At 39.2% G+C, this 15,461-nt stretch overlaps 1 protein-coding gene across 1 annotated transcript in view; it reads left to right on the top strand.

Moving 5' to 3' along the window:
- ERGIC1 (endoplasmic reticulum-golgi intermediate compartment 1) overlaps nt 1-15,461 on the top strand; it is an 80,833-nt gene that overhangs the window by 12,526 nt on the left and 52,846 nt on the right. The window contains exon 2 of the mRNA XM_014057762.2: nt 12,068-12,129. Coding sequence (XP_013913237.1) covers nt 12,068-12,129 — 62 coding nt within the window. The remainder of the gene's footprint in view (nt 1-12,067; nt 12,130-15,461) is intronic.

Here is a 15,461-nt window from a genome sequence, read left to right as displayed (position 1 = left end):
GGACAAAGACCAGAAAGACTCAGGTAACATGTTAACACAAGAGAGATAGTTTGGTGTAGTGCAAGGATGTAGTATTGTCACAGCATCATCACATGACGTATCACAACTTTCCCAGTGGGTGTGGTCAGCTCGAGTTTGACACCACTGGTCTAATGGGTAAGGCACCAGGCTAGAAAGCAGGAGACTGTGCGTTTAAGTCCCCCTTTAACTATGAAAACCAGCTGGTTGACTTTTGGGCAGTCACTCACTCTCAGCCCAACCAATTTAAAAGAGATGTTGTTGTGGGGAAAATAGAATCAAGCAGGTTTGTTGCATATGTTTGCTCCTTGAGTTACTTGTAAAATTAATAAGTGTGGGATGTAATTAAATAAAAGTGTGCAAATGTATATATGATGTCCAGTTACCACTTAGGCCCTGCCAAAATAAAATCCGGATTAAAACAAATGTAAGATATTTTACTGACCTCAAAAATAGGTTTTGTTTTTATTTTAAAAATTTCCATTGATTTTTCCCTATTTTGTTAATTAAATAAAGGCAACAAAAAATATCCAGATAAGGACAATTAAGGGTAGAATGCTGATGAGTTGATTGTCTATTAGTTTACAAATCCCCCCCCCCCTTATTTATTTATTTTTACAGCCATGGAGGATTAAGGAACCTTTTGACTTTTACTGTATTTATTCATTGTTTCATTTGCAATGAAACAAAAGTTTTCAGTCCAAAAATGGTTTGGTTTCTTTGAATACCTTTCCAATTACTTGAACATATTTTCCTCTGGGATGATGTAATTGTATGACAGAAAAGGAGAAAAGAACCAATTTTATGGATATATTTTTTTTATTCTTCTGGGCTTGCTGCCTAATTGAAAGGATCAGACTCCAGCATCAAGGTTAAACTGAAGTTGCATACTTCTGTGTTTTTCAGATTTTGCTAGAGACTGATTATACCTTTTTGTTTTTCATCCTTTTTATAGTTTGCTTTGATTTCCAAGTGAAGTCAGAAAATATTTTAATAAAGCCATTGGTTAAGCTCTTGTAAAAAAATTCAGAGCATTCTATCATCTTTGTCCAGTATAGATTTTAGAACTGTGTCACCCTTACAGCCTGGGTACCTCTACAGAAGAGGTAGGACTTCCAGATGTTCTGCAGAAAAGTTGCAGAAAAATACTTAGTGATTTGAATTTGAAAATAACTCACTAATCGAAACATCTGCTGGGCCTTCATTATGAACAGCTGGTGAAATATGACTTAGGAATCAAACAGATCAAAGGCTGCATGATTTATTGGCTGTAGAAATAGATATGCAGGAATGGGAATTTCGGTGGAAGAATATCATTAAATTTATTTTGAATATTAAAGAGAAGATTGTATATTTCATTGTTTGGATAGATTTGGTTAAAGCAGCAATACATGCACTGTTGGAATACCCACCTTAGGGGCAGATTTTAAATTAAACTTGTTTTTTGCTAGAACAACAGTTGCAGAAGCTAGTCTTCTGCCCCCCCAAAAGATACAGCTACTTTAAGATATTGAAGACTGGTGCCCACACATCTCCATGCACTCTCCAACTCATTCTTTGCCTGTTGAATCCAGATCGCTGGACACTCTAGTAAATGGCTATCACCCTCTGACAAGGGCTTAAAGGGACAGAGATTAGGCAAACACAATGGAGCATGAAGGAGTTTTCTGATTGTTTTATTTTAAACTTGGATAATTAGAGACACCTCATCGGTAAGAATACATGGTGATCTTATTGATGTTATTTCTGGATGTCCCTGACTGTTTAGAATTGAGTTCCTTTGACCAAGCATTAGTTTTAAAATAAGCAAAGTTAAAACAACCCTTGGTCATTGTTTCAGAGCATTGATCCAAAGAAAAACTGGGCTGGAATATAGATTATTAAATAATTTGCTTTACAGCCTGCCTTGATGTTCAGGAATGATTAATATTCTTTATTCTCAAAGGTATTTAAGGGTTGAGGAGTGAATTTAATTTGTTTAGGTTTGAAATCTGTTTTCAATTGCAGTGTTTTAACAACAGAATGTATAAAACAGATACTGTTTCAAAGCATGTACAGGTTGTGCTCTTGATATATCAATACCTTTAGGGGGGTGGTGGTGGTGTGAATTTCTAACAGAAAGAGGGTGAACTTCCTTTATTTTTGAAGAGTCTACGTGGGTTTGTCCATGCACTAAATACTCCTTTCCAGAGACTATTGTTTAGATTGACAATCAATGACTGTTTATGTTGGGCAAAAAGTAATGGCAAAATGCCTCCCTCCATCATACACATACTACACAAGCCATTCACACATTATATTCTTTTTTTAAAATATCCCATGCCAGCCATAAACAGCATCATGTTCAAAGCTTATATTTGTTAGGCCTGTGGAACAATCTGGGTTTCAGTGGAAAAAGATGAAGTGTATGTGTTTTATTTAGTGCCTGTCAGAAATAGCTTATACCAATTACAGTACTCCCCCCCCCCCCCATCCGGACTTGTGTGGCTGCCCTCTGTCATTGCTGAATGATCCCAGCGAAAATCCGGCTTAGTTTAAGATATCTAAATATCATAATTCCTCAAAGTTTATTTAAGGGGTTTTGGGTGCACTGTTTCTTCCACGAATCCAGATTCCTGTTTAGTGTTCGCTTCCACTGAGCAAATTACTGTCTTTAATCTAGTAGCTGAAAGTAAACCAGTTTGGTGCAGTGGTTAAGGCTCCAGGCTAGAAACCAAGAGATCTAGCCCTGTCTTAAACATGAAAACAGGTTGGGTAACTTTGGATCACTCACAGTCCCTCAGCTCACAACGTTAGGCTTGGGTGATATGCTTGTTGGTCAGTTCCTGTTACAATCACTTAATGGATTTGAAAAAAGTGGACCAAGCACTTGCAGGAAAAAGGCTGGGAAGAAAAATAACTAGTAGCTGCAGTAGTATTTCCTATGTAGGAAGACATTTGGCTTTGGATGTTGCCCCCGAAGGACAGCCCAGACAGTCCATTCTTGATCCTGGAGGGTGAAAACTTACGCCCCTCAGAGAGGGCCCGCAATTTGGGGGTCCTCCTGGATTTGCAGTTGACACTGGAACACCATCTGTTGGCTGTGACCAGGGGGGGCTTTGCCCAGGTTCACCTGGTGCACCAGTTGCACCCCTATCTGGACTAGGGGGCACTCCAAACGGTCACTCACGCCCTTGTCACCTCAAGCCTGGATTATTGCAATGCGCTCTACATGGGGCTACCCTTGAAAAGCATTTGGAGGCTACAGCTAGTCCAGAATGCAGCCACGCGAGCGATATTGGGTGTACCGAGGTACACCCATGTTACACCTGTCTTCCGCGAGCTGCACTGGCTACCAATTGGTCTCCGGACGCAATTCAAGTTGTTGGTTATTACCTTTAAAGCCCTACATGGCCTAGGACCAGCGTACCTGCGAGACTGCCTACTGCCACATACCTCCCAACGGCCGATAAGATCCCACAGATTGGGCCTTCTTCGGATGCCGTCAGCCGGTCAGTGTCGGCTGGTGGGCCCCCGGAGGAGAGCCTTCTCTGTGGCTGCTCCGACCCGCTGGAATCAGCTACCCCCAGAGGTCCGGGCCTTGCCCATTCTCATGGCCTTCAGGAAAGCTGTTAAAACCTGACTATTCCGGCAGGCCTGGGGCTGTTGACCTTATTGTTAAGGTCCAGCCCCGATTAGAATGAATGTGTGTTGTGAATTTTAAACCATTCTTTTTATTTTCTTTTTATTTTCTTCCCCTTCTTTGTAAGCCGCCCAGAGTCCTTCAGGACTGGGCGGCATAGATAGATGATAGATAGATAGATAGATAGATAGATAGATAGATAGATAGATAGATAGATAGATAGATAGATAGATAGATAGATAGATAGATAGATAGATAGATAGATAGATAGATAGATAGATAAGATAGATAGATAGATAGATAGATAGATAGATAGATAGATAGATAGATAGATAGATAGATAGATTGATAGATGATAGATAGATAGATAGATGATAGATAGATAGATAGATAGATAGATGATAGATAGATAGATAGATAGATAGATAGATAGATAGATAGATAGATTGATTTCTGTTCCTTGAGTGTGAGAGAGATTGTCCACATATACCATTGTAGGAAGTTAAAACCCATCCCTCTCCTAGAAAAATGAAATATCCTGGGAAACATTGAAAAGGCAGAATATTATATTTGCCTGGATAAGAAATGGAGAAACATGTTTTTAGGCAGGGAACAGACTCGCCCTTAATAGCTCCTACCTTTGTCAATGGGCCATTAAAAGGCCTGAGCCAGTCTATTCTACATAACTAAGCTCCAGGGTGACGGGATTAAGACATGATAGTATTAGCCCTTTACCCATCTCACCATAGGACACCTGGGAAGAAGCAATGATCAACCAAACTTGGACTCAAAGCACAGCCTACAGAGTTGCCCCTGCATGGCCCCATGGGAGTCTGACAACCATTCAGAAGCTCAGGTTCAAAGCCCACAGAGGGCATAAAACTAGGGACTTTCAGCATCTCTACCTCTTCTTCACCGAACATCTTGAAGCACGTGATTTCTCTTTCCTGTTCAGGAGCTCAAAGCATGTGGTCCTGACCACCATTAAACCACCTTTCAAAGCAGTCTCCATGTTTCCAGTGTCTTTTTCCCCACTTGGAATTGAACCCAGAAGGACATTACTTCCAACACCGTATTTGTTAGTATTAAATCATCTGTATAAATAATTAGAGGAATGAACCCTCCCTCCCACCGCCTTCCTGGACTTGCTTCTTGATACAACAAAACATACAGATGCAATTCATCAAAGCTTGACATTACAACAATCTATCCTAATAAAAATGTCCTCTGTGTATGCATTTGCATACCAGAGGTGGTATTCAGCAGTTTCTGACCAGTTCTGGAGAACTGGTAGTGGAAATTTTGAGAAGTTCGGAGAAGCCACCTCTGACTGGCCCCACACCCATCTATTCTCTGCTTCCCGAGTCTCAGCTGATCCGGAGGAAATGAGGATTTTGCAGTAACCTTCCCCTGGTGTGGGGAGGGAATGGAAATTTTACAGTATCCTTCCCCTGCCACGCCCATCAAGCCACACCCACATAACCAGTAGTAAAAAAAAAATGAATCTCATCACTGTTGTGTGCCCAGAAGATCTCAGGATTCTGAAGCAGCTGAACTAAGGCTTCTTAAAATTTGAGAAACAAGTCTGATCGTGCATTTTGCAAGGAAAATGCCCTGCCCATATTTGTCTAGTTCTAATGTTTATATGCTAATCATAGCAATGTAGTCTTCTGTGATATTATTGAAAGATAACATGATCTAGCATTGTCCCTCATAGCTTTTTTTCCAATGTGAAGGTGTGATGATGTCTTTTTAAAGTTAGGAACTTAAAAACAGATATCGCCATTGGATTGTCATGGGTTGGGAATTATTTGTAATAGCTAGAGCAGTTGAAAACATCTATCTATCTATCTATCCATCCATCCATCCATCCATCCATCCATCCATCCATCCATCTATCAGATCAGGTCTTAATGGCTTTTCTTTGCATTAAAAGAAAATTCTCCGTTCTTACCTGATATTCTCCCCCTGCTCCCCAGATCAGAATTACAACAAGGATCAAAAGATTGAAGTCATTTATTTACTTTACAAAAGCTTCCAGGTGTTTGCTAATTGGGCAACTAACTCAAAGCTAACTTAGCTCATATTGTCTATAGAGCAGGGAGATAGCCAGGAGATGCAGGCTACATTCGGACATCGCTACATTCAGTTATTACTTTCAATTAGCAGTATGCTAGTGGCCATGATTTTTTTGTTATTGTTCACATGTTGTTCCTATTTGCATAAGTAAGAAATAAATAATTTTGTATTATTTGTATATTTAATCGGAGTATTGACTTATTTTATTCCCAGACAACTCAAGATCACAACGAGCTTAGTTCAAGCATTATGCTATTCTATCTTTTTCTGCTGGATAAAAGGTTCTACAGTCACAAAGAGTTAGACAAGAGCAAATGAGCTACATACACAATTAGAGTGAAGTTTGATTTAGAGTAATAGCAATAGCAGTAGCAGTTAGACTTATATACCGCTTCATAGGGCTTTCAGCCCTCTCTAAGCGGTTTACAGAGTCAGCATATTGCCCCCAACAACAATCCGGGTCCTCATTTTACCCACCTCGGAAGAATGGAAGGCTGAGTCAACCCTGAGCCGGTGAGATTTGAACAGCCGAACTGCAGAACTGCAGTCAGCTGAAGTAGCCTGCAGTGCTGCATTTAACCACTGTGCTACCTCGGCCCATAGGCATCGCTGCATACCTATGCTGCATAGGGGTTGATGCGTAAGCGAAGATTGCAGATGGCTGCAGACAGAGCAACGCACACACCGCCCAAATCCCAACTGCATTGTGTGGAGGTGCACATCCTGCATGCTGATTGGTTGATCCGACTTCCTGTTCTGTGCTTTGATGTGAGAGCCCCCCCAATCAGAATGTTACATTTGCAGAAATATAAATGGAACACCTATGCAACCATCTCCAAATTACAGGCACATATGTTTCCTGACCTGCAGTGCCAAAGAAGTCTGCTCTTGACCCTTAAACCTACATTTTTCTCTGTGCCTGTTAAGCCAAAAATATGGTTTTCTACGTTAATTAGCTGAAATTTGTTAAGCGTAAAGCGTATGATGACTCTGCTAAACAAAATATTTCTTCACCAAGAAAATTGTCCTATTCACCAAGATTTTTCTAATGTAAAATGAAAGATCTGGATTCAGTTCTTTCAGTTGAATTTAGAAATTAATGCTTTCTTCTTCTTTAGAACCATATTTAAAAATAGTTGGGGTGAATGTCTCCCTTGATGCAAAGGGAGCTTTGTCATGTATATATAAATCTGAGGTGCAAGGGTACCTATGGTTAAAAAAAAGGATTAAAAATATTATATTGAATAATGTCCTCTTCGTTCAGGAAATAAGTATACATTTTGTACCATAGATTAGTCTTCAGGGCCTTTCTCTATGCCCCCATCTCGATTTTATTTGGGAACTTGTAGAGTGTAGGTGGCAAAGGAATTAGCTTTTCAATGACTCACCAGAATGATTCACTTTTAGGTGGAGGAAGAAATGGCCCTGAGAAAGCAGTTAAGCAGTGTGCTAAATTCAGATTGCTTAGTCTAGATAGCGAACATACAGTCCCATGAACACTTTTAGTTCTAACAATTGTCCTTCTTACCATCTTGTGCTTCAGTCTGATGACCTGGTTGTGTCTTATGCTGACAGATTTGTTGAATTTATTTTGGGGATATGGGCTTCAGGAATTCATAAAGATTAACTAACTACAATGTATGCCCAGATTTTAAGTGTTGCTTTTTTTTTTAATTTAAAAATACTCGGTAAATATTTTTTATTAAAAAATATGTATTTTCTACTAATATGAAGCAGAAATTTACTATATGGAAATATGAATATTAGTGCCTTATTTGAAGTATGTGATTTTGGTTTTTTCCCCCCAATCATCAATATTTGTCTGATTTTGATGAAAGAGGTTGTTTGCCTGTTTTTCCACTTTAGTAGCTTATAAGGCTTCCTCCCTCACTTGTATAGTATAATGCAAATTACTAATTTTGATTTGGGCTATGCGAGGGGTTAGGATTAGGGTTAGGTCATGTGTTCACCTTTTGTGACTTCTGGACAAGCAAAGTCAATGGGAAAACCAGATTCACTTAACAACAGTGTTACTAATTTAACAACTGCAGTGGTTCGCTTAACAAATGTGAAAAGAAAAATGGTAAAATGGGACAAACTCATTTAATAACTTTTTCATTTAGCAACATAAATTTTGGACTCAATTGTAGTTGTAACTCGAGGACTACCTATATAAGCAAATTTGATGAAGTAAAGTTATCCCATTGTGTTTAAATCCAGCCAAAATCAGTATACCTGGATTTCGTTTCTTTCATTATGTCAATTTTTCTGCAAATTATTTTAAAAGCTCTTAATTTTTGATTAATCAATACATAATATTATATACAGCTAATCTTAGTTCACGCTTCTTTTCTGTATAGCACTTAGTAATATATACATTCATAACACAGCATTTATGCATTTTCCCCAGATATACACTGCTTTGTATAAGTCACGGGCCAATAGCATTACAGTAGGCCAATTTCATATTCTACCATTTTGTTGTAAAATAAATCTTTTGCATTTCTGGTGGAACATGAGGAAATATGAAAAACATCAAAACATGAGGAAATATGAAAAATGTTTACTAGAAATTGCCAATGGTGGACTGATTCTCATTTTGGGGTATGGAATGTTGCTGATTGGAGATGAAATGCATTTAATAATAGATCTGAGATTTATATAATGTATAGGTAGTTAGATAACCAATAAGATTCAGTTTCATTGAATAATTACAATTTTTAAAAATGATTTATAAAGCTTTTATATTGATTATTTAGCTATTATTGTTTAATTTTATCTTCTATTTGTAACTTTTTTTCTATGTTTTAATGGAATTCTGACTAATACTGTAAGTGGATGGATGGATGGATGGATGGATGGATGGATGGATGGACGGACAGATGGACAGACTAAAAATGGGGAATGGCTGGCAAGATCATTGCCCATGTAGCATTTTACAGAATATTAATTATGGAATTTATAATATAATGGCTGAAGATTTCCCACGTGGGGGCAGGAGCGGTCCTGGTGAAAGGGAAGCCTTGCAGGCTGTGATGCCAGGCCAGCAAGCAGGTCATTGAGATGCTGGTATAGGCATCGTGCTGATTTACAACTTGTGGCAGCTATCCATCCCGGAATCTGGTCAGCCTTAGATCTGACCCGCATGGCTGCTGTGGAGCCAGCATGGGGGCACCCCGCTGCCTCGGCCCCTGGGTGCTTACACAGGAGGCAGAAAGCGCTGCATCTTGGATGAAAGGGAAGCGCTCAGAATGAAGTTAGCCTGTGAGGCAAGACAGTCCCCAGGATGCAAGGCCCTATACACTCGCTGCCTCCTGTGTGCATGCCGTTCGGGTGGGGGGCAGTCCCTTGCTGGCTTTAGGGTGGCCCTGTGGATTTAAGGTTGACCACATTCTGATATGGATGGGCACCACCAGGTTGTAGAATAGCACCCGGTCAGCTGGACTGGGCCAAGGCACCACAGGCCAGTCCTTCACTATTTCAAGGGCGGCCCTGCAGGCCAGATTTAAGCACAATGCAGGCCAAATCTGGCCCATAGGCCTTGTGTCTGATGTGTCTGCTTTAAAGCCTAGTCAGATTTCCAATGAAAAACAATAGCAAGATTTAGTTTAGCTGGCAGTGCTTCCTTGCATATGTTATTCCATTAAATAATTTTGACCAACAGATAAATGAAGCATGCGTCTGTCTGTCTGTCATTAGAATTAAGACATTCCTCATCCCAAATATCTAGTGTGTTTTTCCTGGTGACATTCTGCAGATAAAAATATGAGTTTATTAATGTGAAAAGTACCAAGAATAAGAGACTTGTGTGCCAAAGAAGACATCATTTTTCTTTTTAAAATCATCACTTCTTAATCCAGAAATATTGGCACTGTTTTTAAAATTTTTGCAATAGATTGTCTCTTACTCAAAAATCATGCTTCCTTTTATAGTGTCCATATGGTGTTATTTTTACTGCTTTCAGCCTAGAGCTATTTCCTGTTTCCAATTATTTAGTTACACTCTAAAGCGGCTCTTTCCTTCTTGGCTTCCTCACCAGGTTTACTAAGCCATTATTGTCATTTTAGTGAGTCGACGCCAGGGTTGAGGTTTTAATGGGCTGTGAGCAAGAAGTTCAGCTATTTCCTCTGCCTATGAGGCCATGATGTCATAAGCTGCTATGAGGCTCTTTATCATATGTTGCTGTTACCGTGGTCTGTGTGGAAAGAATGTAAACAGTGCTTTCCAGATGTTCCCAGGGAATCTGCAGGTCCATAAATGGACCATTTTGTGGAAGAATATTATTTTTAATGAGAGGAAAGATGAATCAGGCTGTATAAAATCCAGTGTATAGCTTTGACAATATCAAATGTTAAAGACTTTTGTTCATGTCCATTTGTCATGTCATGACTCCAGGTTTCTATAAGTACTTCCCCAAATGTCCTGCCCATCTCCTGGCAAAGAAATGTGTCAGGTTAGAAATGCAGAAAGTTATATTTTCTCTGGGGAAATTAATAAACATTGAAAGGCCCTAGATCTTTTTCTTTTCAGCTTCACGTCAACATTCTTGAGGCTGGAGACATAATCTTCAGAATCTTTTTGTGTTAGATCAAGATTATGTCCTACATATTGTAACTCAAGTTGTCTTTTCATCTCTCATTTGTATATAGGCCTTGCATAGACAGCTGGGACTAATTATTTCTTCTCATATACATGTCTTGTCATGCAGGACTGGTGGCTTCAGTTTGATGGCTAAATTTAGGCAACATAATATTTTGACTTGATGAAGAAGTATAAATCTTATTTTTAACATTTTTAGTTTTTCTTTTTTTAAGCAAAGGAGTTGTTAATTATGAAAGAATTGTCTGAGTTGTACACAGTTTATATGATTGTACACAACACATGTAGTCAAGTTAAGATAAATGGGTTAATTGCCTTATGGGGCGTTTAAGTTGTAACTTGCAAATTGACTGAGATCGCATCCTCAGTCTTCAGCAGCAAAACAATCCATTTGGAGAAGTGATCATTTAATTTTTTTTATTGTAAGCAAGTGGGCCTTTCTGGAAGTAAATTGCTCCTTTTTTATCGTTAATTCCTCTCCAGTTCCCCTCTCCTATCTTCCCAAATGGTCAATAATCATGCCCCTGAACTTCTGGTGATATTATCACATCAGTGGAAATTATTCGGTAGCCTCTAGATCAGGGATGTTAAACTCGATTTCATTGAGGGTTGCATCAGGGTTGTGTTTGACTTCAGAGGGCCGGGATGGTGGTGGTCATGGTGGACGTGGCTGAGGAGGGCATGTTCATGGTGGGTGTTTGACACAGACAGAAGACACATTTTTCCTTCTTTCTTTCCACAGTCCTTTACTATAACCATTTTCCTATCTCTTCTACCAGATATTACTGACAAACATTTATTACTTATTGTTCATATGCCACTAAACTTTTTATACCCCTTTGTTTAATAGTAAATTTCTTCTTCAGGCAGAAAAGCTATTATTCAACTAATAATAAAATAGCATAAATAACTTTATAATACAAGATCTAACAGCAGAGGTAAATTCCTAGGATAGTAAATAGAAATGGCTGTCAATTATAGATCGTTGATTGTAGATTAAATGGACCTACAGTATGTAAAATCTGTCATTAAACTGTAGTATTAACATAGGATGTTGCTTGTTTTCTATCCAAATCAGGCACTTACTTGAGGTCACATAATTGTAATCCAGTCCAATCCAGGCCTCCTGCAGCACTCTGCCAGCTGAAAACATGTTGCCTGTTTTCAGCCGGCAGAGTGCTGCTGGAGGCTGGGGAGGTCAAAAATGGGCTGCGGGCCAGCCCTTTGATGTTTTCAGGCCAGCTTCACGGGCCAGATTTAAGTACCCTGCAGGCCGGATCTGGCGCGGATCTGGCGCGTGGGCCTTGAGACTGACATCCCTGCTCTAGATAGACAAGGAAGTAAACCGAACCATCAAAAAATTTGTCCAGGCTGGTAGAGAGCAGTTGGTGGCTTTCTTGCACCTTGTATAGTAGTGAACTAATTCTCTATTGAGCAGTTAACAGGTCTGCTTTTGGGCTTATTGAATGAGTGTGGAGAAGCAGAGGGAAAAAATAACATCTCTCTCCATTCTCGCTTTCGCCTAACCTTCTCATCAGACCTGACTGGCCATAGACGTAATTTTTTTAAAAAATATGGTTGTTTGCTTATTCAAGAGAACAAAAAAGTGCTTTAGCACTCTGGTAAAAAATGAATAATTACGATGTTGGAACTATTAATAGAAATATTGGCAGTGCTGTGAACGCTGAATCATGAAATGTTCCACCTGTTATATAATGTTTATGGATTTTTTGGGGGTATGTTTTTCAGGTTTGACATCTACAGAAAGGTGCCAAAGGACCTTACCCAGCCAACCTTTACAGGAGCAATTAGTAAGTACCTGTGTCTGTATGTGTTTATTTTGCCTTTGCAGGATTCATTGCAGGATTCAAGCTTTTTCTGATTGTTTATTTAAAACCGTGAGCAATAGTATGATGTACTGTATCTTCTTAAGCATAATTTGAAGCAGTCTTGCGGGCCTCCAGATTGCATAATGGCCTTTAAAGTGAGATTTTGCTGAATCTTCCCACAAGGGTAATATTTGGCATATTTTTTTCCTCCAATTTGGATATAGGGTGAAACGAAGTTCAGATTGACGTGCGCATCACCCCCCGGCCTCTGTTTCGTTATTCGAGCCTTCTGGAAAGCCCTCTGCAACCAATAATAGAGCTCCGGATCAATCCAGAGTCTGTTATTAATTGCAGAGGGCTTTCCAGAAGGCTCTGATTGTGAAACGGAAGCCAGGGGATGCCACATGTGTCAATCCGGAGCCTGTTTCTCAGCTGTAGATGTCTTTCCAGAAGGCTCTGATGGCAAAACAGAGGCCAGGGGTGACACGTGCAAGTGGTGGCAAGTAGCCGCAGAAGAAGTAGGCCAGCAGCAGGCTCTGCTGGGTGGGGCGGGTGGTGCCACCCCAGCAAGGAGAGTCAGTAATTAGACCTCCCCCCCAAAAGAAGCCATAGCCGTTTTTTCAGGGGTCAAAAGTAAATAAGACCAGGTCTTGCTTTCGGGGAAATACGGTAAGATTTCTCAAATTACACCATACAGAATTGTGATGGTATAAACTATGGGGACTACTGTTGCTAAGTGATGTGGTTGCATTTTACAACTGTGTCACTTAGCCACTGAAATTCTTGTCCCTATTTCTGCTGTAAAGGAAGAATTACTTGTACTTTAAAAGTTATGAAGGATTTTATATAAGTTGCAACCCCTTGAATGCATGAGTATTCAAAAAGATGAATTCATTCATGCTCCAGATAAGAGGTGCATTACCGCTATTGATTATGTGCCATCATTGTTTTCAATTTCTAGTTACTACATAGATAGATCCTCCCCACTACATAGATAGAACTGTCCCTAACTTAGTTTTTCACATCTACCAATATTGCACCCATTTCTACTGTGATTGAATCCATTCACTTTGCTCTTTTTCCTCTCTTTCCATCTTACCCAGCATTAGAGCTTTTTCCAGAGAGCTAGGTTTGTCATACTTTGTCTGAAGTAGGATAATTTAAGCCTAGTCATTTGTACCTTGAGTGAAAGTTCTGGATTGATTTGATCCATTTGTGTGTGGGGGGGGGTTGTCTGTCTGTCTGTCTGACACCTGAATTTTCCATAGTCTTCTCTAATATCGAAATTCAAAAGTATCAGTGCTCTTTCTATCCTGCTTCATCAAGGTCCTTCTTTCACCTCTGAAGTAAGCCATGATAGGGAATATCATGGCTTGCACAATTTTTGTACGTATAGACACATCTCAGCATTCAATTATCTTTTTCAAGGCCTTCGTGGCTGCTCTACCAAGTGTCAAACTACATTGAACTATTTCTTGACTGCTTGTTCCTTTGCAGTTCATGGTTGATCCTAAAAGGCAGAAGCTATCCATCGCTTTTATATCTTCATTGTCAATTCTAAGGCTGGTTGTTCTATCTATTGTCATTAAATGTATGGCATTAAATGTATCTCTCTATTCAATATTTGAAGCCTTAGCAATCTACATTTTAATTGTCCTACCCTGTCCTTAAAAAAAAATCCTTCTTACTGTCTTTTAGTAGAAGATATATTATTTGTATACAGGTGCACTGCATTTCATTGAGTAAGGCTACTCGGTATAGTATGTCTATTATATTGACGTTGTCTACTCTCTTTGCTGGGCAGCAGATCATTCAAGGTTTCACACAAAAGTCTTGGCTTACGTGTATCAATGAATTATAGCTACATTCCTTTGTCATCATTTGTCTGAAGATGTGGAGCTATTCATTAAAAATGTGATCTAAATCTACAGTTCTTGGCTTGAACAAAATTTACATAACCTTTCAAATGATTCTAAATACTTTATTAAATATCCTTTCTAAAAATAAGGTGCATTAAATCAGCTGATGTCAGTTGATGGATGTATTCTTGGCTTTGGATTGTACTGTAAAGTGCCTAGCAATAGCTGTTCCAAACATACTATGTATCATTGTGCCGAACTGCCCATGTTTGGATAAGGCTGCAGTGACATATGCTGTGGCATATGATAGCTAACATCCCAGTGGCACAAGCTAAATGACATATTGACAGGAAAGCACTCCAGACAGCTGCTCTGTCAATCCCTGGCTCTTCTGGATGAACTGTATATATGCATGACAACATTGTGCAAAAATATTGTAAAGCTTTGAGGACGGAGGATTCTAGATACAAATGGAAAAAGTGCGTTTTGTGAAGTTAAGAGTCTATGGTTTATGTTCATAATGGATCTTCAAGACACTTTTATAATAAAGCTAATTGGATCAATTTACTTTTAAAAATAGATAATTTATTGTAAAACTTGGTATTACTTTAAGTGCCCAAACTCTTCTGTGCATTGGAGCGGTCTTTATTTAAGCTTCTCTTCCCTTATTTTTTGGGGTGGAATACAGGAATGTAGAATCAGGGTCTCCAAGTTCCATTATAGTTAATTGGGTTAGATGGCATCAGAAACCATGTCCAGAAAATGAATTCAGGGATTCTGTTATTCATATAATGCTTCTTGACAGTCAAATCATGCAATATGCTGTTAATTAGTATACTTTTGTCTTCATAATAAAGTATTATACATATATTTCGCATGGATTTCCTTTCTTCCTATTGATTTACAGCTCTCAAAGGGTCACCACCTCCAATATACACTACATAAATATGACAAAATGAATACAAAATAAATACAAAATGCATATACCCACATATATGACTCAGAGAAACAACGCAGTCTATTTTGAATGTATACAAATACGTGGCGAGAAAAACAAATCTTGCGAGTTAGTTGTTATATACAGGATAAACATTATGCCCTTGGAATCCCTGATCTATTGTGGTTGATCCATTGCTGCCATTTAGACCACTAAACCTAACTGTCATGACTTTTTAACTGGGCAAAAAGAATGCATCATAGGGCAACTGTTTTTAAACCAAGGTACTTCAGATGGGCTAAGTTACAGAGTGTTTCCAAAATCTGGAACACAAGACTCCTGAAGGAATGAAATTTGGAAATTTGTGCCTGTTTGAGTAGTACTGACTGCTGCTGCAGTTATGTGGTCTTCATTTTCAGTGTTCTGTGACAGTGTCTCAGTCAGACTTGCAATGTCTCATTCCATTACAGCCGCCGCCATTTACCTGCCTGCTGGAAAGAAAAAGGAAGGAAGGAGGA

The sequence above is a fragment of the Thamnophis sirtalis genome, unplaced genomic scaffold (assembly GCF_051295495.1).
Source record: "Thamnophis sirtalis isolate CommonGarterSnake01/CBP01778 unplaced genomic scaffold, rThaSir2_p1.2 scaffold_3, whole genome shotgun sequence".
In the NCBI taxonomy this organism is placed as follows: Eukaryota; Metazoa; Chordata; class Lepidosauria; order Squamata; family Natricidae; genus Thamnophis; species Thamnophis sirtalis.
This window is presented reverse-complemented; position numbering and strand designations above follow the sequence as displayed.